Source organism: Mesoplodon mirus (genome assembly GCF_964341445.2).
Source record: "Mesoplodon mirus genome assembly, chromosome: 3".
Classification (NCBI taxonomy): domain Eukaryota; kingdom Metazoa; phylum Chordata; class Mammalia; order Artiodactyla; family Ziphiidae; genus Mesoplodon; species Mesoplodon mirus.
Window position 1 is genome coordinate 86,463,876 of NC_138978.1, and position 26,203 is coordinate 86,490,078.

The window sequence follows — 26,203 nt, forward strand, 5'->3', positions numbered from 1 at the left end:
CGGACTCTCAACCACTGCGCCACCAGGGAAGCCCCCTAGTTGTATTCTTTAATGTCGAAGCCTCAGTTTCCAAAATTTACTTCACTCAGTAGTAAGGTAAAATGCTTAGCTCCAGTAATTGGCACTTGGTGTGCCTTATTATTCACACCACAGGTCATACATTTCCAAAACAACTACCTAAAAAGGTGTACTTATTTTAAAAACTGGAGTAGTGTTCCTACACGTGACAATTAGGTAAAAAAAATTATGAGGATTCATATATTCATAATTATATTGAATGCAGAACCCTGTTGAGGCATCGGGGGCACAAAAATGAATGAGGCATGACCCTTAGCAGAACTCATAGGCTACTGAGTCTAACCCTTATAGCTGCAACTTTAATTTGAATACTCACTCTCAACCCTCTTCCACTTCAAGAGTAGCCCAGTCTTGAAAACAGAAGGAGAACCCAGTCTGATAGAGTAGAAACTGCCCCTCCTAGGAGACTTGCCTAAGGGAATACTTTACTGGCTGACGACAGGCTCTTCCAGTTAATCTCCACCAAAGCCTGCACTGTGGGCCCCTCACTAATGCTATGCCAATGAGGAATAAGAAATCATAGCTTTAGTTTGCTCTCTGGGTCAGGGCAGACTGTATAAAAAAAAAAAAAAAAGAAAAAAAAAAACTTCTCCAGGGGCTTCCCTGGTGGCGCAGTGGTTGAGAGTCCGCCTGGTGATGCAGGGGACACGGGTTCGTGCCCCGGTCCGGGAAGATCCCACATGCCGCGGAGCGGCTAGGCCTGTGAGCCATGGCCGCTGAGCCTGCGCGTCCGGAGCCTGTGCTCCACAGCGGGAGAGGCCACAACAGTGAGAGGCCCGTGTACCGCAAAAAAAAAAAAAATACTCCTCCAGAAACTGAAATATTAAAGTTAAGCCAATTGAGGCAAGCCTTCTCATGGAGCTCAAGTACTCCAAATATAATGTCATTATACATCATATTAAAAGCTCCCCAGTAAGTATTATGGTTGATTCACAAAATCCACTGAAGTGTAAAGTGTTCTTCCATATGAGGAACTATCAAGAGATGATATCAACCTCGGGTTAACTATCTCTACAGATGATTTAATCAGACAATACACTTTTCTCTATGAGTTCAAAGGTATTAAAAATTCTTGAATATATTGTTAGGTAACAGATTGGACTAGAAATCCCTCCAGTGCTCCAAAATTCTTAGGACACCAATTATGGAATTGTTTGAACCTGTTTTAAGGATCACAAAGACTCACTAACGAAATTATAGCTAAACTTATCCAAGGACACTTTGGGAACTCAACAGTAAATATAATAATCAAAGAAACACCCTTATGACCAGAGGAAGGCAGAGGAGGGGGACAACATTAAAGGTAAGTCTATAGCATGAAAATATGAATTTTCATTTTTAATGTTTTAAATAAAACTTTCCATCTTTGCAAATAAGAGCATTCAAAAGCATAAAAGATAAATCCATTTTGTTCTTTGACAACTCTAATACTACCCTGAAAAGAGAGACATTTACCATATACTGAGGAATATGTTGTTATTATTAATATTCATTTGAATCTTATTTAAAATTATCATATATTACATAACTAAAGAATAGGCTATCTTTGAACATGGCACTATTCATAGAGAAGGGCAGTTGTTTGACATTCTTTGGCTTTTACACATTTATGTAAATTATTTAATCTTAATACCCAAACACAATATACATGTTCATAGCAGTACCACATCAGAAATAGTTACTAAAGAAGGGTCATTCCTTACAAATGGACAGAAGGTAAAATCCTAACAGTTAAAAATGATAACAGATATAGTATAAACTAAATAAAGATTATCTTTTCAATATATTTCAAACCTATAACAACCAAAGACATATCAAAGACTGTGTTACTGTATTGGTACATCTTTGTTGAAATTGGCTTAACTAAATGGGCATTAAAAAACTTTTTCTCCTCTCATTCTTTCTCTTAGCTGTTACTGAATAAAATCAAGTTTATCATTAAAATACAGTTGACTACACAGAATACTATCCTTTTCCTTTTAATGGATTCTATATTGTCTACTTGGAGTTTTTTTAAGTAAAAGTGTTATTTTTATCTAAAATTAAAAATTAGTATAATATTACATATATACACGTTAGTGTAAACAGTATGGTTCACATCAACACAAAAGTTTAGCAACATAAAAGAGGATCTCTTTAACTGAGATATAAAGTAGGAGTAAACACTTTACGCAAATGCACTTCAGGTTTTCTGGTCTTCTTGACACACACCCAGAACTTCTAAAAAAGAAGCTGTACGTGCTATTTAAGGTTGTATCATATGTTTTATATTATAAATTATTAATGGACTTAATGGACAATGCATTAGAAAGAAAACTGGCAAATTACAGAATAATTTAACGTTGCAAAGAAACAGAGCAACTTGCAGGACATTAAACACTCTATTTTGACATGAAATGCCTGAAGCTAAAGCAATTAAAGCTGCAAAATATTGCTGGCTGACATGATGTGTATGTAAATTTGTCATTCATTGGCAAAGGTTTGTACCAATCACCGGGAATGATCACAGTAATACAATCCATGTACCATAAAATGCTTTTAGAGAAGTCCTCTGAAAGAGTAGTTTTATATCATTTAGGTATCTGATCATTAACCATTGTAAATTTTTGGTTTAATAAAAGAGTCTTCTATGGAAGTGACCTTAAAATTGATGATTAGTTCTTGGCATATTACTTATATCTGTGTTTATTTCTTAAAGGGAAATAGCATTTTTAACACACCCCACAGCCAGAAAAGAAAATACAGGTAGAGCTTGACATTATATTTAACTTGATTATGTTTTTCCCTAGGCTCCCAAAAGAAGGTCTACCTTTGAGTATTGTATCAAACTCTACCCTCTAGAAACAGATCTAACAGGGCCATACTGAATTCCAGCCAGTGACCTGATTTATCTCAGCTTAGAAATAGTGATATTTTCCCACAGAGGTAGGAGGGAAAAATAAAACACCACAGTAATCCCCAAAATTCACTGTTGCTATGGAAGAGAAGGGGATGCCTGCTGAGACTGAAAGTCACAAAATATTTGGGCAGTTGAGAAAATGTAGGCCCATCTTCTATTGCCAAAGCCTGAAGACTCTGTTTGCCAGGACTCCCTGGTCATCTGGCATTGCAGAGAAATGCTGGGCAGAACACCAGCAGAAGATATAAGGAAATCAGGCACATTTTAATATTCATCTATCAAAGTTCTGCAATCATCCTTTCAAATCAGCTAAACCAACAATAACTGGGAGCCAAGGGAACATTTTAATAAATATCAAAAATGACTTCATAATATCAGAATAGTCAAAATAGTTGGTGAATGCTAACTCTTACATTTCTTAGACATTTCACCAATAAGTTTAATTAAACTTTCCCAAAGCCTATGAATGGGAGAATATCTTTCTCTCTCTCTACTTTTCTTTTTAAGAAAAGAACGGGCTCATATGATATCACAGCTCCAATTCCCCTAAGACCCTATATTCCAGTCCTTGGCTGCTACAGAAAAGAAATAAAAGGTTAATCTCCAGCCTTATGTTTTGGAGAAAATAATCACAAACCACAATCTCCATTTGGTAAATAAGCTGTACAGGAGACCCCGACCTGCCAAACACTGAATATTATACACATAATACTGTGTTGATAACCCAAACCAAGCATCCTTAAATACAATGTCTAAATTAAATGAATTAGAAGTTTAAATTTATATACACAGACACTAGAAAAGAAAAAATTCTTATTCTGGAGTTTAATAATCCTGACAGCCTCCTACATAACTTGCAAGATAAGAATATTAGATTGTGAATCCCACTCCTGGGCATATATCTGGACAGAACTATAATTTGAAAAGATATATTCACTCCATTGTTCATTGCAGCACTGTTTACAATAGCCAAGACATGGAAGCAATCTAAATGTCCATCGACAGATGAATAGATAAAGAAGATGTGTTTTATATATATATATATATATATATATATATACACACACACATATAAATACATACATACACATACATATATACACATAATGTAATATTACTCAGCCATAAAAAAGAAGGAAATAATGCCATTTGTAGCAACATGGATAAAACTAGAGATTATCACACCAAATGAAGTAAGTCAGAAAGAGGACAAATACCATATGATATCACTTATATGTGGAATCTAAAATATGACACAAATGAACTTAATTACGAAACAGAAACAGATTCACAGACATAGAGAACAGACTTGTGGTTGCCAAGTGGGATGGGGGCATGGGGGAGGGATGGATTGGGAGTTTGGGATTAGCAGATGCAAACTATTACATATACAATGGATAAACAATAAGGTCCTACTGTATAGCACAAGGAACTATATTTAATATCTTCGTATTTATTTATTTATTTATTTATTTATTTATTTATTCATGGCTGTGTTGGGTCCTCATTGCTGCACGCAGGCTTTCTCTAGTTGCAGAGAGCGGGGGCTACTCCTCGTTGCAATGTGCAAGCTTCTCATTGTGGTGACTTCTCTTGTTGCAGAGCATGGGCTCTAGGGGCACAGGCTTCAGTAGTTGTGGTGCACAGGCTTCAGTAGTTGTGGTGTATGAGCTTAGTTGCTCCGCGTCATGTGAGATCTTCCTGGACCAGGGCTCGAGCCCGTGTCCCCTGCACTGGCAGGCGGATTCTTAACCACTGCGCCACCAGGGAAGCCCTATATTTAATATCTTATAATAAATGATGGGGCTTCCCTGGTGGCGCAGTGGTTGAGAGTCCGCCTGCTGATGCGGGGGACACGGGTTCGTGCCCTGGTCTGGGAGGATCCCACATGTCGCGGAGCGGCTAGGCCCGTGAGACATGGACGCTGCGCCTGTGCGTCCGGAGCCTGTGCCCTGCAGCGGGAGAGGCCACAACAGTGGGAGGCCCGCATACTGCAAAAAAAATTTTTTTAAATAAAAATAAATAAATAAATAAATAATAAATGATAATGGAAAAAATATGAAGAAATATGTATATAACTGAATCACTTTGCTGTACACCAGAAACTAACACAATATTGTAAATCAACTATACTTCAATAAAAAATAAATTTAAAAAAATAAAATAAATAAAATTTGTTTAAAAAGAATATTAGCAAGACTTCCCTGGTGGCACAGTGGTTAAGAATCCACCTACCAATGCAGGGGACACAGGTTGGATCCCTGGTCCAGGAAGATCCCACATGCCGTGGAGCAATTAAGCCTGTGTGCCACAACTACTTAGACTGTGCTCTAGAGCCCGAGAGCCACAACTACTGAGCCCATGCGCCACAACTACTGAAGCCTGCGTGCCTAGAGCCTGTGCTCCGCAACAAGAGAAGCCACCGCAATGAGAAGCCCATGCACCACAACAAAGAGTAGCCCCTGCTCGCCGCAACTACAGAAAGCCCGCGTGCAGCAAGGAAGACCCAATGCAGCCAAAAATAAATTAAAAATTTAAGAAAAAAAAAAGAATATCAGCTTGTGGGAGCTCAATAAATATTTATTGAGCATCTCTGATAGGTACTGGGGAAAATTTTTAAATGTATATTATACGTCCTCAAAAGGCTTATAGTCTAAGGAGAAAAATAGGCAAATAATCAAATAACATACACATAAGGATATTTAAAGTACTAAACAGAAGTATAATGGATAAAAGAAGAAAGTAGGAGTGGGAGGAAAGAAGAAAAATATTACAGAAAACAGAGGAAGGCACTGACATACAGAATGGAAAGTGGTAGAATGACTCTGAAAACTGTCTCAAGTGCCACTCATGTATTCATGCTATAATCTATCTAGCCATGCACACTCACAGTCCACAATTAACAATTTCACAATGGTTTTAGAAGTATATATCTCTCACAGAGGTATCTAGAATGTACTTGCAAATAAATCTTTTAGAATCTGCTTCATTCCTGGCATTATAACTTAGAAAAGGGGCTGTCTTGATGTTTATATGCCAGCAAGACAATTTCTATGTTGAAAAGGTGATCACACATTTCAATGTCTCACAAACAATAAATATGAATCATAGCAATGCTACCCAGTGTGAATAGATTTCAGAGCCCTAAGAGCTAAAATAATTCTAAAATTATCTCCACCTTTGGGCAGTAATAACCATTGGTCTTTTTTTTTTAATCTAGAAGCTTAAAACATAATTCTAATGTTCTTCCTAAGCCTTACTACAGTAGAAGGAAGTTGAAATGAGGTTTTCTTTGTTATGAACATGTCGTATCTATGAAGTACAATATTAATCCCATTTGTACCATAAGAAGTATGATCCACTTGAGCCTTGCTCTCTTGTGAATTATGAATCATTGTAGTACACTGGGGAGAGTTATCATGTCTCTATGGTTCCCACTTTGTTTCTTCAATTTTTTCCTCAAATACCTTGGTACCAAAAGATTCTAGGAAATCTGAAGTCCCCCATATGAAATATATTAATATATTCTTTCCACATACTCTCCACACTTTCAATAAAATATGCAGCTTAAGAGAACCAGAAGACCACCAAATAAAATGATACTAGTTCTATTTTATCCCTTGGAAGGAAAGGCTACTTATTATAGTCTTATTCCTTTGGTAAGTATCTAAAATACCCAATTAATAGGGTTTAACTATCAGACAGAATTTGTTTTTAGAATAATGAAAATGCGTTGTCATTACATTTGTATTCCCTTGTGTGTTTTTCTGAGATGTGATTCATTATAACTTAGCTGTTCTGTTTTCCAATTCTTCGTATTTTCACATCTTTTCCAGCAAAATAATAATACATAAATAATACCTGACAAGAATTTACAGATTTTTCTCCATTGGTATGCTTTTGTTCTCCAAGCCTCTTAAAGTACGGATGTGGTAAAATACAAAGAGAGTCTGCATGTGAGCTTTCTTCAGGAAAAAGCATCTGTTTTCTCTCTTCTCCTGCCACACACATTGCAGATTCCAGTTAACAATGCATTAAGCAATACAGAATAGTAATTTTGAACCCAAACATCATGCCAAATACTTCTGGTGAAAAATAGTTGCTAAATGTAGCTTCATTTTGAAAGTCACTCTTTTCATTAACAGTGTATTCCAGTTGCCTTGATTCAATAGTACTACTATTAACCATGAAATTTAGCTACTTCTATTTACTCTTTGAATTATACCTATTAAATTGCCAACTCAATTTATTTTCCCAGTTGTCATTACCCTGTTAAGAATGTTGCTAATAAACTAAAGGAATTTCTATTCCTTTTCTTGGTATCTAGCTGACTGAATTTACTCACCAGTACAACTTAGAATATAGGATCCAGTGGAAAGTGGAGTCGATTCCTGACATTGGCCTTCACCCCATCCCTATTAAAGAGGCTCATTTTTAGAAAAGAATTAGAAAAAGAGTGTTCCGTGAATTTCTCTACTTACTACAAATCAACAACAACAAGTCTAGTGAGTCACATGACTGACTCAGAGCTATGAAAAATGAATGAGTTTAATTGAAAAGTAAGCTGGTAGTGCAATTAAGTCAAGAAACTATGTTACATAACTACCACAATTTTACCACGTGCTATTCTTCTCATTGCCATCTACAAGATGTTAGCCAAAAACCAACTGAAAATTAAAGTTAGATTTTTAAAAAATTTGTACCATATCACCACCATCGCTAATAATGGTAACAAATATTCACTATACCCTTAGGAGCCTCACATTTTTTTGGCCAGGTACTTGAAATACAATGAAAGATCAGACATGGTTCCTCCCATCAAGAAATATATATCAATTTGCAAACATCACTTGCATACGCTGTTTTTAATTAATAAGTAAGTCCACATTCAATCATGTTAACTTTACCTACTTTACACTAGGCACTGATCTAGGGCTCGGGGACAAAAAGACATATATAACACATATTGCGGATAATTTCAGATGTTAAGTTACTAGTTACAATCAGAAAGTATGCACGGATTAATGTTCCTGATAGCAATCCAGAATTTAGGAAACCAGTATTTAGAAAGAAAAAGATGTGATGACACTTTCTTTAATAAGGAAACTTTGTTTCATTTCATCATTCCTTGACCAATCCACAAGAAACATTTTTCATCTTGCTAAAGAAAACTGCCATTGAGTATTTTCAAACATAAAGACCAATGTCCCTCATTTTAGAATGAGATTAGGAAGGAAACCTCAAGAGTAAAGCTATTGAAAAAATAAAAAAAATAAAAAAAAAGAATATACAGAAAAAAAAAAAAGAGTAAAGCTATTGGCTGAAAAATTATTTGAGATAAATGTTTATGTGCAGACTGTGTATTCATGGTAAGCTGAAAAGTTTTCTTAGTGAGGAAGTAGTCAAAGTTTACAACACTGGTGTTAAGCTGTAGGGGATTCCTAAAATGCTGTCACTGTTAACTGCAACAGATGCAGCTAGGTTAATTTTTTAAAAACCTGAAATTCAGAAGGTAGTAGATCAGACTGCCACCAATGTAATAGAAAATGGATTCTCTTATACAGATTCACTTTCATATAGTTATTGAAGGGCTGATCTCAGTAGACTATAAGCCAATCACAGCACTTATTCAATATAGAATAAAGAAGGTCACTAATTACAGTTGCCAAAAGCCAAAAGTCAAGTTTTCTATAGATATGGCTAAGTCACCAGGTAAGCAGTGAGAGTGTATGTCTTTCCTAAAACTGATATCACAGACATATGGAGTTAAGATACCTCACAAATTCAAGTCCTTCAGAAATCTGCTCTTTGCATAGTGCCCTACACTACATATACTCTTAGAGCCATCTTGAGAAACTTTAACTTTCACTCCACTACAGTCTTAGACTAAGTCACTGTAAGAAGCTCCTAGTAAAAGGTAACATTTATCAAAAAAAAAAAAGGAAATGAAAAAAGTATGATACATATTTCTAGGTTTCATCTTAATATACATAAGTCATTCTACCTTTTGACTGATGAGGAACTACACAGTCATAGTCAGAATTCTTTCGGCCTATGCAGCAAGTTGAGCCCAAGAAAAGTGGGGGAAAGGGTCAATAAATTTGGTGCTGAAGGAGAAGACTAAACATTATTTTTCTGGGCCAACTGTTCTAAGTTTGTTTCTAAAGGCTGACCTGTGTTGCTTTGAAGAACATCATTTGACTCTCAATACATTCCAAACACAGAACAAGAATTTTCATTGTATCGGGGCCTCACTATACAACAATATGAAATACGCAAACAAATTTAAACTTTCTTTTAAGATGTGAAATTTTCAATATAAGGGGATATATCAATATTAAAGACATATTTTTGTATCTTTTCTAAACACTTATTATTCATATCAAGAGTATCAAACCAATGCATGCATAAAGAATGATTATGAATCTTACAGACCATATAAAAAAATCATTCTATAATGAATGAAATCCCTAATCTCTAAAACCAAACATTTATTAGTGTTTCTAACACAAGCATCTGGAGCCAGAAGACTGACTATAGAGAGAGAGGGGTTTTTGTTTGTTTTGTTTTTAACATCATAGCATTATTTCCCTCTGATTCGTAAAGCCTAAGGTATTATCCTTTTGTGATGCTGATATTGGGAAATAAAGAAACATTTATATTATGGGCTCTGTGATATACTGAAAGATGCGTACTCTAAAATACAAGACAGAAGAACTATGATTTGATCTTTCCTGTAACTCAAACTATGTTAAAGATTATACCTCATAATGGGTTTTTATTATGTTTTGTTCCATAAAGCATTTCTAGTCACCATAATGATAAGCTATTTCAACGTTACCCATATAAATCCACATAGAGTTTTCAAACGAGAATTCCATGCAGAAATCAGCCTCAAAGCATTACAGTATTTTTAAACGTTTAAAAGTGCTATGAAATTTCCTTGGATATTGAAATATTTTACATGCATCAGGGACTCGTATAGATATTTATGCAGGATAATAAGGGTATGCACAGATACACAAATCAGTGCAAATTAGTCTATATAGATGAAGAGACGCTTCTGTTTACATACGGATATTCATGAAAATTAGGGGAAAAAAGTCAAAACTAAATAAATATTTAATATGTCAGCACCTGTCATATAGTTTTGTGTGTGTGCTTCACTACTACTGACTAGCAGTAGTACTGCTACTCTAACCAACTTCATTAAACAATAAAAGAAAAGTAATAAGTCATTTCACACTCTGTCTGACCATTATACAATAATAGCAAGATTTCATGCAAGGGTACAACATTATGCCCATCTGCAATCACAGTCTCTTTGCAAAAATCTCAATTCACACTTCACATGCAGCTAACCTTGTTACATCCCTTCCTAAATCCATCAGTGTTGCAGCTGCACGTCTTCACAGCCCAACATCTTAAAATTCATCACTTTGGCACCTTAGCATCACTATAGGTCAAGATAAAGAATCCAACCAAGAATAATTAAAGGGCACCCAGATGTTTAGTTTACTTATCTCAAGCCTTTCCTTTAACATATTTGAATTGCCTATGTGTACTATGTCTTTCATATTTTTAAGATATGTGCAATGTGATTATTTTAAGGGTATGAGACCTGGAACAATACATTTCAGAGTTGTTTTTTTTTTTTACAAGTATAGTTCTTTGTAGTTGAAATTTGAACAAGAGGCGTGATAATGAGTAGGTTGAGGGAAGGAAAGGTGTTATCTCATTAAGGTAATTACTAAGACATCCCCACCATTATATCTGTTTGAAAATGTGGCAATTAAAGCGCCCTACATGGGCTCCTGGAGACAAGAGAACAGGACAGTTCTCTTGGAACTTCTATGTTACGGTTAATGTGTGTCATGTAAATGAAAGAGTAGACTATTCCTATTTAATTCTTTTCCTCAACTCCCCACCCCCTCCTTCAAATTTCTTTGTGGGTTATGGGTTTGGGTTTTTTTAATTTATTTAACCTGAATTTAGTTCTGATGAAAGGTGCCAGAATGGCAGTCCTAGAAGCAAAAGCCTTCTATTTACCCACAGAATAGCTGGAGCACAGAAAACAGTAGGGCAAACTAAGCAAGCAACATGCTACCAACCTAAATCAGAAGAGACCTAACCTTCTTCCCCTCCTTTAGTCAGGCAAGTCTTCTCTGGTGAGGAGGCTGCCAAATTCATATTCAAAGTCAGAGAAGTTTAAAATACACATAAAAAATTTGTAAGTGGCGTTCTTAGCTTACTTCACCACAGCATATACGGGCTCACATAGCTCTCAATTTACTGAGGCTTAACTTACACTATTCAATGAAACCACTACCTTTGGTCAGTAATGCGTATCTCCTCTTGAGCTGGTCATCTTGTTCTTTCATTGCTTCCACTGCCCTAGTCAAGATAAATAATAAAGTGATACACCAAATAACATCTAGAATCCTTTCTCCAGAATCTTGCTTTCACGCTCATTGAAGCATTATTCATCTCAAATCAAGGAAAACAATTTAAAGGTCCAGTGATGAAAGAATGGTTGACTCGATTATGATACATTTATGGGAGAGAATCTTATGTATCGAATATTATACTTACAAAGAGTTTTAAATAATACAGAAAAACAGTTGTACCAAAAGCATAAATGATATCCCAGATGAAATGTGATCAAAATTATACAAAAATTCACAGCAAAAGTCTAGAAACAATAGATCAAATATTAGCAGTGGTTTTTTTTGAGTGACAGAAGATGAACTTTTTTCTTCTCTCCTCAGTATATAAAAATTTTTCCACAGTGAGTATGCATTACTTTTACAAAAGAAAAGTTATTTTATTAGATTTTACAAAAAGCATGTTTTTTGTGTGTGTGTAGTAGGATTTGATCACATAAATTTAACTCCATTAAAATTGAAAGACAAGAATCATCTGGAAAAGCTGTAATACTGTAGGATCTCTATCCTTCCCCTTCTCTATCTTTACAGAAAAAAAAATGGAAGCGGGGAACAGGGATTGAAAAAAAAATAAAAAACACAAATCAATTATGTTGTAGAAAAAAAACAACAAATAAAGTTTAGAATAGGTATTAAGCTAGATGACCTTAGAGATTCCTTCCAATCCTGAGTTTGGATCAAGATCAGTTCTGTTTAAAATCCAATTACTTATTAACGTGGATGTTGGAAAATATCCTTTTGCCAAATTTCTGGGCAGAACCAAGAATCATGTTCCCCTAAGGGACTAGATCATTCATGGAAGGAAAAGAAAAGCCTGTAAAACATGTTACCAAATAAAGGAGATCCTTCCTGAAATGTCACCGACATATGCAGCACTGCTGTTAATAAGCAGTGTCTTGAATAGTTGGGGTTTTTTTAATCCTGTTCTAAATTATTAATTAAGAGTAAGACCCAACAAATTTACAAGCTTAATTCAACTTTTCAGCATTGACATCCCTCAAGAGAAATGCTTGGCCCATCACCTAAGCATCCCAGACATATAAAATAACAAAAGTCAGGAGGATAAAAGCAAGGCAGGAATGGAGAGCAGAACAGATTCTGTGGCCTAAGGCCTTAAAAGTCTTCAGAGGCCAGAGCTTCCCTCTATTGAATTCACTCACCTGAGGCTTCTCAACAGATCCCCGGCCAGCATACCTATTACCAGTTCCTGAAATGAAAGCAGTCATTGTTGCTTTACTAGAGGAAGTGGAGACATCTTCATGTTCATACAAATTCTAATCGAATTTTACCCTAATAAATATCTTCGTGGGAGGACTTTGGGCATGTGAAAATAATGAAGCACGGGGAGCTGCAGAATGTCACCCCTTAGGCACCTTCAGAGGCAAAGGGTTTTAACCCAAACTGGTAACAAGAGAGGGGTAAAGGAAATCGGTAATGAAAGGTCGGGCCTGGTCTCTGCAAGCGGCAAGCCTGGGAAAAGCCTGCCCTGTAGGCAGAGGAAGCCAAAGCTCCGCCAGCGGCGGCAAGGTCGCTTCCGTTCCTGCGTTCTGCTTGGGCACGGCTGAGGTGGGCGGGTCAAAGTTTGCCACGTGACAGGAAAGGGTGGAGTGGTTTCCACTGCAAAGACCAGGCTCTTGGAGATCTGCTCCAATGTACATCTACAGAAGTTCATGAGGGAATCCAAAATATGGATTGCCAGAAATTTCAAAAGCAATCCCAAAAAGAAGAAAGACAAAATGAATCACTCCAGGGCTTCCCTGGTGGCGCAGTGGTTGAGAATCTGCCTGCCAATTTAGAGGACACGGGCTCGAGCCCTGGTCTGGGAAGATCCCACATGCCGCGGAGCAACTAGGCCCGTGAGCCACAACTGCTGAGCCTGCGCGTCTGGAGCCTGTGCTCCGCAACGGGAGAGGCCGAGATAGTGAGAGGCCCGCGCACCGCGATGAAGAGTGGCCCCTGCTTGCCGCAACTAGAGAAAGCCCTCGCACAGAAACGAAGACCCAACACAGCCATAAATAAATAAATAAATAAATATTTTTTTAAAAAATGAATCACCCCATGGCCACACTTACCCATTTGTGTTTTATGTGATTTTCTGGACCAATCTATTGATGCATAACAATGAATGATTATGTGACAATTATGCATTTATTCGCATACGAGCATGTATAATGTAATGCCATGGTGTGTTCAGTCAAGGCTGGTGAGGAAGTAGATGTCCCTTTGAAATCCTCTTAATCTAACGGAAACGACTTGGTAAGCTTCTATCAGTAGAACGTTTGAGGGAAATGGGGCAGATGAATAATAATTTGATGTTTTTAAGTGATTGTGGCTCTGATACACCCTACTTCCAATGGACATCTCTGTCACTGTTAATATCTGGGCTAGAACTTCCCTGCCCATAGGTCTGCAGATGCCCCGGGTTGGGGGGGGGAGGGAGGAGGGGAGCAGAGAGGGGGGAGACTAAGAGTTGGTGCAAGAGGAAGGTGGACAATCAGATCCTTATTTGCATCTTTCAGAAATTATGACATGCCTATTTTCTCAAATGAGAGGCATTAGGAAAATCAAAATCTTCATATTAGATCACTAGAAAGTCATTTCCTAGCAGTTCACTCAACCAGAAAACGGCCTAGTGAGAAAGAGACCTACTATGGTCTTTTCACTTGGAAGACCCCCACAGCTGGAAACTATACCAAGTAGTTTAACTTCCCTACAGTAGGAAGTGAGTAGCACCGACTTCCATATCCTTTTCCTAACACTCTATCAGCCAATTGGCTTTATAGAATGTAGACTATTTGTCCATAACGGGCATTCTAATTTTGTGGCATAGGAGTGGGGAAACAATACACCACCACTGCCTACTTGCTCTCTCCTTAGGCGGTAGTATAAATACACATTACTCCATAGAAAACTTTTTCTCCCATTTCACATAACCATGCACACCTTGGAACACCTTTTTCTCCAGCCCCTGGAGGCACTAGGGTCTCCCCAGTGGTGCCTGACTTTCTAATATGGATAATCCACGCTGCTGCTAAAAGTCTCTGTCAGCAACTAAATTCCACTTAGCATTTCCATTCCTCCAACTCTAAAGGGAAAGAGGAAGAGGAGAGCCAGAGAGGCAGTTGAGGAAGTGGGGATGATCAACTACGAGGAGCTGGCTTCCAAGAACTGAGGGAAAACCTGAAGGAGGCATTCATTTGCAGCCTTGAGGCCTTGGGGGGTTGGGGAAGGGGGAGTATGAAGTGCGATACAGATATGAGCTTCTACCTGGGCAACCATTATTTTATCATCTTCATAGGAGAACGCTTTATATTCCCTCCCGAGCCCACTGAGATGTGAGAACAGGGGCCCCTGCTCTGTAGGCCTTGCCCAAGCACCGTTCGTGAAGGTATTTGGATTCCTGTCCCTGGTCTATACGGTCCCTGTCCTGACGCACGCATTTCTCCCTGAAACACCGTCTGTAACGGGGAGCGGGAACTTGGGGCGGCGGGGCTGTCCCGGGTTGGGGGTGGGGCAGGAGGAGTGCTGAGGCCCGGCTGGGGCGCATACGGCGGGAGACCCAGCGCGGAGCCCACGCGCTGCAGTGGGGCGTGGGAATCGCGGAGCAAACAGCAGGCTGCAACGTGCGTGAGAATTGCTGGGAGTGGGAGGGAGGATCCCACATCTAGGGCTTGTTCACTAAAGAATCCAGGCGGCCAGACGTAGGGGTGGGTGGGGGCGGAAATCCATCAGCTCCACAAAGTGACAAAGCCCTTCCATCGTACGTCAAGTTCAATCTCGGGCTCGCGAAGGTCCTCCTTTTTCAGTGGAGCTCCTGCGGGTCCTGGACCAGATCGTAGCGGGAGCTGGGAGAGTCCCAAACCGGCGGAGAGGAGACGCGAGGTGGAAAAAGCAGTGGAGATATCAGGGCCTCGGCTCAACCCAACCTGCAGGGCGGCCGTCTCGGGAGCGCTTCTCCTGGGTTTCCATCGGCCGAGGCGGCGGTTCGCAGAGCAGGGTCGGGGCTGCGCGAGCGGAGAAAGTAAAAAATGCCATTGAGAGCGGTTCCACTGGCGACTTCGCTGCGGCCACGACGCAAGGGCTTCGAAGCAGCAGAACTGAGGCCCCTCTCCTTCCCAGTCGGCTTCCACTAAGAACTTATTAAATAGGGACGGTTTAGAGTTGATCTGTCACTGAGCACTACTTACCCCGAGATCTTTTGGTTTTTGAATTACTTTATTGATTGAAGATTTTGTTCTTTGGAATGTGACCCTGTTTGGACTTAGAGCTAATCAGGAAGCGCCGCCGGGGAGGGCGCTTTGTAATCACTTCGCGGACCTCCCCTGCGGGCGCCGCCGACCCTTCCCCGGTGCGCCCCCTGCGGTCGCCTAGGCTTTGCAGGGAACCCTCCAGCCTCCGGGACTCCGCTCCCCCGCGCGCCCTGGGAGCTGTCTGTGGTGCTAGGAGAGAGAAACGGGAGAGGGAGGCCCGAGGGGAGACAAAAGGAGAGGCAGAGAGCAGAGAAACTGACAATGCGAGGTTGGCTGAGACCGTCCACCCAGCAACACTCCGACTGACAGAGGCCTTCAAAATTCAGCCAGAAGAAGGTGAGGGAAAAAGTCCCTTCTGGGTCATCTCATCTCCCTGAGACAGCTGACCTGATTTTCCAATGCGAAAGGCCAGTGATACCCCCCTCTCTCTGAATGCACACAACCCTTACCCCACACACTTAGCCCTACTAAACCCTGGGGGTGTTCAACCTGCCAGAAGAAGGGAGGGGCACACAGGCCCCAACTTCAGGGAAAGAGGCATGGGCAGAGAGGAAGGCTAGAACTGGCCAAGAAGCGGGGACTGGACAAAGACCTAGTGGGAGACTTAAGAAGTCTAGAGGCGTTGTTCCAGGGTTCATGGAGTAAACTCTGGAGAAGCCCCCACTCACCCTTCTGCCTAATTTTCTAGCCAACAGCCAAGACACCCGACAAAACAGCTTTCCCACACCAAGAATTCAGTGCTGAGGAGGAAACATCAATTCCCTAGGAGGCTCAGCGCTGCCCCTGATCATGCCCACCAGTAGTGAAAAGTCAGTCTCTTCCCAAGCATGTTGACTTCAAGTTATGCCTGGCTTTTTAGAAAACTAAGCAGCTCTCTTCCAGTATATTTTTGTAACCACATGGTTTAATAGGGACTAAAGTTTCCCTAGCCCTGGGGAGAGCTTTTCCAAATATTTTTAGAAAGTTAAAAATATAACAAAACAAACCACTCACAAGCTGCCTGTTTAAAGAGGGGAGGTGGGGTTTGGCAGACTCCTGGGGAAGGGCTGTCTAGGCAGGAGTCAGATGGCAGGGAGGGAGGAGGACGGAAGTCTTGGTTTGAGGGTAAACGGTTTTATTTGCAACAGAGGAAATCAGCTGTCTAATTTGCCATCATGTGGACTTTCATTTTAAGGGCAGGGGGAGCAAAAATAAACTGTTACAAGGTGGTAGGTATATTTGCTGGAGGCATGGAAGCAAGCAGCAATCATAACTTTGCAACTCATTGAAAATTGCTGGCTTGGGCTAGAACACCTGGCTGCTAGTTGGGGCGTTAACTTCTTACTCCGTACTCACTACAGATTTGTGCTAGGTTTGCTGGAGTCGCAGAGCTGATCGTGAGGAGAGCAAATGTAAGGGGCCTTTGTGAGTGTCTAAACATCTCTCTGAAACAAGTTTGTTCTCCTGTGTTTCTGTAGCAAGCAAAGAATGCCCCCCGAAAATCCCTGTTTTGCCAGTCCCCAGCTTAATCAAAAGAGTGATCCAAATGGAGTTAGCCGTGGAGTGTCCTTCCAACACCAGCTGAAGGTGGGAAAAATAAAAGAAGTGCAGCTCCCAGGGCCAACAGACCTCTGAGCCTCCATAACTAACTCTGGATCTCCCTTGTGAAAAGACCTTTGTCTATTATACTGTTCCTTGCTTTTTGGAAAACTTGGTGTTGCACTCCTCACCTTTTAGCCAACACCGCTACTTTGTTGGGCAGGCACGGACTGAAGGACCCCTTTTGAGGGAAAGGACTATGTTTGCATTTGACTTGTAAGCAATAGTTTGGAGATGTTTGAATAGAAGGGCACCTGCTGAGGTGGTACTGCTGCAGAAAGAAAAGAATGAAAAGAAGGAATCCAGCACTCAACTTTCTTCCTGGGACAACAGTCCCGCCACCACACACACACACACACACACACACACACACACACACACTCCTTTTGCCAACTTCCGTGCAACAGGAAGTAAACAACACAAATGTAGAAAGGGAATTGACACTTTCAACTGCATGGTTTAGGGGGTGAAAGAAAACTTGACTTTGAAGCAAAAGCACATTTGGGAGGACTCTGGTGAATCAAATCTAATTGCTAGCAGAAGTGGAATATGAGGTTAATTAAGAAACCTTGGTCTCTGTAGACATAGTGCTTCCCCCTTCATTGTCCACCTATGGAGTCCAAGTTTGGCCTTGAGAGCGAAGGGGTAGCTGGCAGGCTCCTCAGCAGAGTGGCTGGCAGGCTGCTGGCGGGCTGCTGGTAGCAGATGGGTGCTATGGCCTGGTTTGTATTTGAAGATTTGTTTATGTGCATTTCCCAACTGGACTTGAGGTCATTCTTTGTAGGGAACTTAGAATGTGTGAGCTCCAGTGAATTCCCAGGTTCCCCCCTTTCCCCCCCCCCCGAAGATGACCAGCCCTGGGGCCAGTGCATCGAGAAGCTGTAGCACCCCCAAGCCTTGGAAAGTGCCTTTTTAGGCCCAGGCAGACCATTTGTGAACTATTTAAGCGTGATTGTAAAACCCAACAGCAGCTAAGACAGAACAAGGAGAGTCTGCTGAGTACCCAGGCAATGGGCATTCCCACTGGACACAGTGGCGCCCAGCTTCCAGCCCAGCCCAGCTGTTTGAGTTTGTCCCAGCTCAGTGGGAAGAAAATGAGAAGGGCCAGTCCAAACACTTTTGTTAGAATCAAACAAGACCAAGACCACTTTTAAAGCAAATTGATGAGCTGGAGAGAAATCTGCAAACTACTCCCTAATTAGCCCTGGTCTGATCAAGGCAGCGGAGGCAATTTCCTCCTGGATTTCACCTTTCTTTCCTTCTTCCTTCCCTCTCCTCCCCAACACATATTCCCACAGCACTCCACATTTTTTAATGTTTTTATAACTCTACTAAGATTCAAACATCAGAGAAAGTTGGAAAATGGGTCTGGATGTGTTTTAGCTGCAGGTCTTACTCTTTTGACTATGTACTAGGGCAGAAGTGAAGATAGAAGATGTAAGGAAACCCAGACGGGGATCCAACTCTCTGACTACTCGAGAAGTGACCTTGGGGCCGGGGAAGGTGGGAAAGGCCTCGGAAATGTACACACACCCCCACCCAGTTCTTCCACACTAGTCGGGAATGCTGAGCCTCTTGGGAGCTAGTTGGGGAGGAGGGCCTGTAGCTGAGGTCTGGCTCTGGCCGAGGTGCTACGAATACGTACACACTCATTCTCACACACTCACACACTCACTCACACACACACACACACACACACACACACACTCCCAAAGCAGGGAGCCGGCCTCCACTACCCTCTGGGCAGGGCCTCTCATTTTGCGGTCCCAAAAGATCCAGGGACGCGGATAAAAAGCCTGGCACACCTGTCTCGGCCAGAGTTGCTCTCCGCTCCAGACATCCCAGCACAGCCAACTCACTAGGACAAGAGACTCGGCTCGGGGCTAGGGGTTGGATGCCCGCTGGGGAATGAGAAGGCCGGGATCAAAGCACGACCAGGGTTTGTTAGCTGGGCCTCTCGAGACCCCCCGGGCGCCCTAATTGCGCGCCCTGCAGCCTCCTGCTTGCAGGCTGTCCTGCCGCGCGGGCGCCGGGCCGTGGGCTGCCGAACAGCTGCGAGGCCCGCATGTCCGCCCGCCCGCCCGCAGCCCAGCCCCTGCCGGCGTCTCCGCTGCCCAGCGCTCCGGACCCTCATTGCCCCGGGAGGAGCCCTAGGAGAAGGAGGAGGGGCGGACAGACCCGGTTCGGCTGGGGCTGCCAGGCAGGCCGGGACAGCAGGGAAAGTTGGCCGCCTACTTGGCAAGCACCAACAGCCGACAAGCGCAGAGTTTCTCCTGCGGCCTCACGGACTGCTCTGAAATCATCCACTTAAAAAGAAAGAAGTTCACACATATCGAATAACGGCTCGGAAGAGGCCACCGTGAAAAATGGAGCTGTTTTTATACAAGTCAGCCCAACATCTTTACAGATTTTGTAAATTTCTAATATTCCAGAAGGGATTTTGTTTTCCTAAACCAATTGACACATTTCATCATAGTACATTCTGCTTCAGTAAAATCAGCTCCCTTGGATTTCATCACTTGTTAAAAAAAGATAAACTTTATTTCTGTAATTTTCAATCACAAAAAAATCTATATTTTTGTCTAAGCATTTATTTTACTGAATCAAAAAGACATGAAAAGAAAAATCATGTTTTACTAATGTATATAAGTGACTTTTTTGGACAACATATAATAAATATGATATATCACTTATCACTCAGTCTTTCAAATGTACATTTTTTTTCATATTATGGAGCATGCCACTTTTCCAAAAGAAAAAAGGTCATGAGAAATCAGTGCAAAGTTCTCAGTTACCCTCCTCTTTTCTCTGGGGCAGTCGGAATGTCCACGGCAACGCCCTCTGCCTCGGAATTTGAGGCTGTTCATCTACAATTCTCTCTGCCTGTGTGGTTTCCTCTCCGTGCCCTTCTTTCTTCCCTCCTTACCCCACCCCCCTCCCTCCCTCCTGCTTGTCCCTAAAGTCATTTTTTAAAAAGAACTTGAGGTTTTGTTTTTGTTGATGTTTTCACTTACTGGTCGCACTTTGTGTGGAGTCGGCGTTTTCGCCAGTCACACTGCTGTGCGGGAGCTTTCCAGCCCTGTCTCTGGGGGTGGGGAGATGGAGAGTGGAGGGCTGGCTCCTCTTTGGGCCCCCCCTCCACCCGCTGGTGAGCGTCTTCCTCTCTTACTTCTTTGCTTCCCGGTTGGCTGCAAGGGAGGCCGGACAGCCTGGTGCCGGGAGAGGAGGGGCAGCTGTCCGGGTCGGGGAGGGGACAGGGAGGGGCAGTGACCTGCTCTTCACCGGGGATGCGGGGTGCCTGGGATGGGGCTGGACAGGGGATTGAGGGCCGGCTGTCCCCCAGGCCCCAAGCCGTGGATGAGCACTCGGGGCACCAGGGGCCGCTGCAGCTGGGGATGGGGTGCAGGAGGAGTCCGGTACATGCTGCTGTACATGGCGGCGGCGGCCGCCGCGGCGGTAGTACTGTCCATGCTGCCCAGCAAGCTTGGGTGGTAGAAATAAGGCGACGGAAACATCCTCTGCAGTGCCGAGTAATTCCCTGCCTCGGCCAGCAGCTCCAGGCCCACCGCAGTCTGCCGCTTCCACTTGGTCCTGAAATAAAAGCAGGCGTGCGTGCACCCTGCAGCTGTGGGCACTGCCCAGGCACCAAGGCCCATTCTCCCCCCTCACCTGCTTTCTCTTCCTCGGGGAGCACACGAAGACTTAGAGAGCGCTGAGAACCAGGAATGAAGCACACCTCCTGGCCCCCTATCCCACCCTCTCCCTCCCAGAATCACCCAAATCCAAGTCAGTTTCCCAAACGATGCCATCAATGTCTGAGACATTCATAAATAAAATTCTCCAATCTTTGCTACCTTTTCCTGACGTTTTGCTCTGCCGTTGCCCGCCCCCCCCTTATTGTTTGGCTACTTCCTGAAACTTTCCTGGAGGCCAACGGAGACCACTCTTTCTATAAGCAGTCTTCTCCCTCCTCTAATTTCCTTCCCCAAGTGGCTCCCCAGCCACCCCAGAGTGTCTGCTCTTTGCCCCTCCCCCTTTCCTCCAGGCCGAGTGAGAAGAAACCGTAAACAAAGGGACACAGAGACTCCTGGGCCTTGGACTCCTGGCCCTCTTGGTCCCCAGGGCTGTGGAGACACATCTCTCTCACCAGCCTGACAGGACCTTACGGCAGGTGTTTGGGGTGGGGGGTTAAGAGCCAGGAAGGTGACAAGGGTTTCAAAACGGAATTCGTTTGAGGGAGGACTCTCCCATGGGGACAGTACCTCGGGGCCATTCCAGGAGGGGAAAAATGCATTTCAGGATCTTTTCTCCTCTGAGAGAGAGTAACAATTAAAACCTGTGATCAGCTCCTCTCGGGCTCCTCCCTCCCCCACCGCACCCCACTAGGAAGAAGAGGCCTTTGCTCAGATGCCTCCGGACGGAACGCAGGGCTGCTGGGCCCTCCATACCCGGCAGCTCCAGCCAAATTAATAAACATGTCGCCCATTTTAAATTGGCTACAAATGACACTAATGTTTTCCGACAGAATTAGGGTGGCTGAAACCGTATGTAATGAGACAGAAAATTATGGTAAAGATGACAACTGGATGGGCATTTCCAACCACACTTATGGACGATTAGAACACAAATGAGAGAAAAGGAGGGGGAGAGAAAATCGAGACAAGGGAGACAACCGTCAGGCTTGGAAACTCGGTATAACCTCGGCCCCAGACTGCACAGGTTGGGTTCACACTGCAGTTCAGGGGCGTACAAGTACTGTCAGCCCCTTTCCCAATTTCCTTTCAAGGGAAGCCGTGGTTCCTGGAGGGCTCTGAGGTGGCCAGAATAGGGGACAGACCCTCAGTCTAGATGCCTGACCGGCTGCCAACTCTACCTCTCCCCAATTGCCTCACAGGACAAGCAAGGACTTTTAAGCTGAGGCCAGTGGGTCAGCTCTTCCAGGATGGATACAGCCAGACTGTGTGACCAGCTATAGATATTTGGAACCATCCTGGGGCAGGCCCAAAAGGGTGCAATGCACAGGTTTTATGGGCCTGAGTGTCTCCTACACCGATGTCTCAGTTTGAAAAGGTGTGGCTTGATTGATCTGGGGGCAAATTTCAGCCACTCAGGTTTGGGGGAGAAACTAGCATATGTTAAGGACACTTAGAAGTGCAAAGTTCTCCAAACTCCAGCTACCCAAGGATCCCTTTCACCTTGGAGGTGTGGCTAATTCCTCCTCCAGCCAGAAAGCCCCCGACTGCCAGCTCAGGGACCTCTGAGTCCTTAGTGTCTCCGAGGCCAGGAGGGAAGAGGATTGGTGTAGTAGTCTTGACCTGGATGGCCAGACGTCTTTGCTCTCCCACACAGCCTCCCTTACCTGCGGTTCTGGTACCAGGTCTTGACCTGGGTGTCAGTGAGATTGAGCGCAGCTGCCAGGTCCATGCGGTCCTGCACACTCAGGTACTTCTGTCGCTCAAAGCTACGCTCCAGTTGATTGAGTTGGTGGTCGGAGAAAGCCGTCCTGGCTTTGCGAGGTTTTTTGGCTCTCACAGGGGGACTCTCTCGGCTACTCGTAATCTCCCGGTCTCCTTCCTCCTTTGTTCCTACATAGAAACCCAGACACGGACACGTAAGGTAGCCTGGAATGGGGAAGGATGGAGTGTCCTCCTGGCACACACTTCCACATTCCCAAGCCAGCTGCTGGTCTGGGGGTGGGGGGAAGTATACTCTGCCACCTTCCTTATAAACATACTTGGACCTTAGCCAGTATGGAGGAAGAGGACCAACTGCTGGCTAGGGAGTGTGGAGCCTTGTGCAGAGCTTCTAAGAGGGTTCCAAAGGAGTGCTGGATCTTCCCGCCTTTGGAAATGAGAAAGGAAAAAAATACTTTATGATATAGGGTCCTTTTCTTAATTGTTTCCTTGACTGGGGGGAGACCCTGTCCCTTTCCATTACTGTTTTCATCCTGACTTCATATTTTCTTATGTGTTAGTTTTTAAAAGGTCTTTCAACATTTTTTTTGAGAAGGGGGCACTTTTTTCATTTTACTTCTCCTGTTTACTAAAAGTTATAGGCATTTGTTTTCCTTTTTTCAGATGCACTTGGGAAATATTGGATCAAGCTCTCTGCAGCTGCTTGCATCCGGTCTCTTAAAGCTTCAGAAAGAATGTCTCCCAGACACTGCGTTCAGCTCAAAATCACTGAGCCCATCCAGGTGACAGCCCAGAGATTTCCGGATTCTATTTGTCAACTTTGGTTTTTTACTGAAATGCTGGGAAATCGATATGTCAATCCCTCTGTTTGTACCCGTTTTTGCTGCGCTCCTTGATCTTCCCTGCAGGAAGAACCATAATCTCTCTAATTGACCCACTGGGGAGGTTGGTGCACAAAAAATCGCCAGACCAGACTGTACATCTGTTTTGGGCACTATTATGCTAATGATACAATAGTAAAATGAAGAGGCAATATCCTACCTTCCAGACAGTCAGCACACATCTTTCCCAGAGATGACAAAGATTAATAATAATAATAAGCTTATCAGTAAAGGGAAAAAAGAGAACTCTCCTCATATGTTAAAACTCTTTTGCCATGCAAAGACCAGAACACTTATGAAATTCTCTGGGGAGAAAGTGAAAAAAGGGAGTTGAAGGACAATTCCATTGCCATCTTCTGATTTTACAAAAACAGATATCCAATTCCATAAAATTTTACTTTCATAAATGCTACCTCCCAATTTACTTGTAAGGGGCCAAAACTCTTACTGAAATACAGATATTCAGTTAGCGCCATGGGGTAGGAAGAGTATTTTTTTTTAATTGAAACCCTAATTATAATTTTTTACCGTGTGGCCTTCCCTATATTAATCACGATCTAATAATTTTTTTTAAAAAATGTCCCTGTTAATCGCTTCGGAATTTTCCCCTTCGCTATATCTGATAATTCGCGTTCCCGTGTTCAGAAAATACGGTGTGTAGGAAGAATGGAATGATTTGCATTAAATTATAAGTACCACGTTGTGATCACACCCCTAGGCACTACGAAATACTAAAGTATTTCCCGTCGGATACCCTCCGCCTCTGCCCCCTTCCTAATAAATTAAAATGAAGTAAAACAAAGAAAGGAGCTGGATGGCGGTGAGGGTTGGAGGTCGAAATGTAACAATAATCAGAACTTGGGACGAGTCCCCAAATCGCACGCCCAGGCCTCCCTCCCGCTTGCAGTTTTTGACCGTGGCGCTATCGCCTTAGAAGCTGAAAATCGCCTTCGAATCCAGCAGAGATTCGCAGGAGACAGAAGGGGAGACAGGGAAGCAAGAGGAGGAGAAGCTAGACGGCTGAGGGAGCCGAGGCGGCGCGACTCACCGTGGCATTTGATGTCGCTCTGGGACTCTTCCCGCTTGTCGAGTTTGGTTTTGCTGTCCTCCTGCTCGAGCTTCGGCCTGAAGCTCTCGTGTGCTGCGTTGCTCTCCTGCTTCGGGGTGTGGTGGGGAGAGGAGACGCTGGTGCTGTACGGTGCACACGCCGCCAGAGGTTTGCTGTCGCCCAAGATGTCCTTAATCAAAAAAGAAGAGGTGGAAGTCCTGGGGACCGAGGCGGCCGAGCCCAGCTGCTGGGCGGGTGGCTGCGGCGGCGGCGGTTGCGGCGAAGGCTGCAAACTTTGCGTGGGGGCCGCGGCTGGCGGCGGCGGCGGCTGTTGGCTGTGGTGGAGGTGGTGGTGATGCTGGGGGCCGTCCGCTATCACATGCGGTTCCGGGGGCTCCATGGCGACCGAGATGGGAGAGGAAGGCGCCGTTCCTACAGTATCAATCTCCGAACAGGGAGACGGAGTGGCCTGACTCCTAAAATCCGCGGTCCTGGCCTCGCCGAGCGGGCGGAAATCTCCATTCATCATGCCGGGGCTGCCCGAACTGGCACTGGACAAAATCGTGTCTATTCCAAAATTCGACCCGCTGGCCCCTTCCATTGTTGTCATTTCTACATGAGGTCCACGCCACTCCGCCGCTCCGCTGCCGCCCCGACCAAGCAAAGGAAGCTATCGATCGTAAAGCAGAATAACACGAAACAATGTTGTCTCCGCTTAAAACACAAACAAACAAAAAAGTGGGGCGGGGAGGGAAGGAAATTGGGAGGTGGCAATCCGTGGACACTTGCGACACTTTTTTTTTTTTTACCCTAATGCAAAAAGTAGGAGTTTGGGGAAAGGAAGATAGAGGGGGAAAGTTACAAAAATTGTTGAGGAAGCACCGAGCGTGCGCTCCAGGAACGATCGCGCACGTGGCGCGGCGGTGGCGGCGCAGGAGAGCCAGACGGAGGTGCAGGCAGCAGGAGGTGACCCCGACGCCGCCGCCGCTGCTGCCGCCGCCAGGGTCTGCCCACAGCCTGGCACCAGGCGGCAGCGGCGGCGGCGGACGTGGCAGGTGCAGCGACCCGCGAAACCCTGGGCAGACGCGCGCCCTCGGAGCTGCCCAGCGGCTCCCAGAGGTGGTGGCCGCGCGCGACTCGGACGCCCCGGTGCCGAGTTTCTGAACTTTCTTGGAAAGTTGTGGAGCAGACACCGCCGCAGTTGTCGCGGCAACAAGAGGAGGAGGAGGAAAGAAGGAGCAGGCACAGGCGGAGGAGGTGGCGGAATCGCGGCGCCGAGCGACTCCGGCCGCTGCCGGGCGCATTCGCTTGTAATCCGGCGGCTAGCGGGCGGCGCCGACCCCCTCCCATGACGTCACGGCCACTGCTGCCGCTCCACGCGCCGCGCCCGGCCCGCGCCCCCGCCGCCGAGGCCGCGCGCAGGTCCCCGCGCCCCCATTGGCCGCGCCCGCGCGAGCGAGCGACGCCGACGTGCCGGGAGCCAATGGGTGCTCGGCTCGCGAGCCCGTCAGCGGTCGCAGCTCGGTCCCCGCTGCTCTTTTCAGAACCCGCACGTCCCTTTGCCTGCAACCGAAAGCCAAACAACTAGTCGTACCGTGGTCCCGGCGTCCA

The 26,203-nt window shown here is 44.1% G+C and overlaps 1 protein-coding gene across 1 annotated transcript; it reads right to left on the bottom strand.

Annotated features, from left to right (window-relative positions):
• Positions 1-20,527: 20,527 nt before the first annotated feature.
• BARHL2 (BarH like homeobox 2) lies at positions 20,528-25,202 on the bottom strand (the record flags this gene model as incomplete). Its single annotated transcript, XM_082615562.1, has 3 exons — positions 20,528-20,840; positions 22,609-22,834; positions 24,593-25,202. 3 exons carry the CDS (start codon positions 25,200-25,202, stop codon positions 20,528-20,530), a joined length of 1,149 nt encoding a protein of 382 aa, XP_082471688.1.
• Between the last annotated feature and the right edge of the window lie 1,001 nt (positions 25,203-26,203).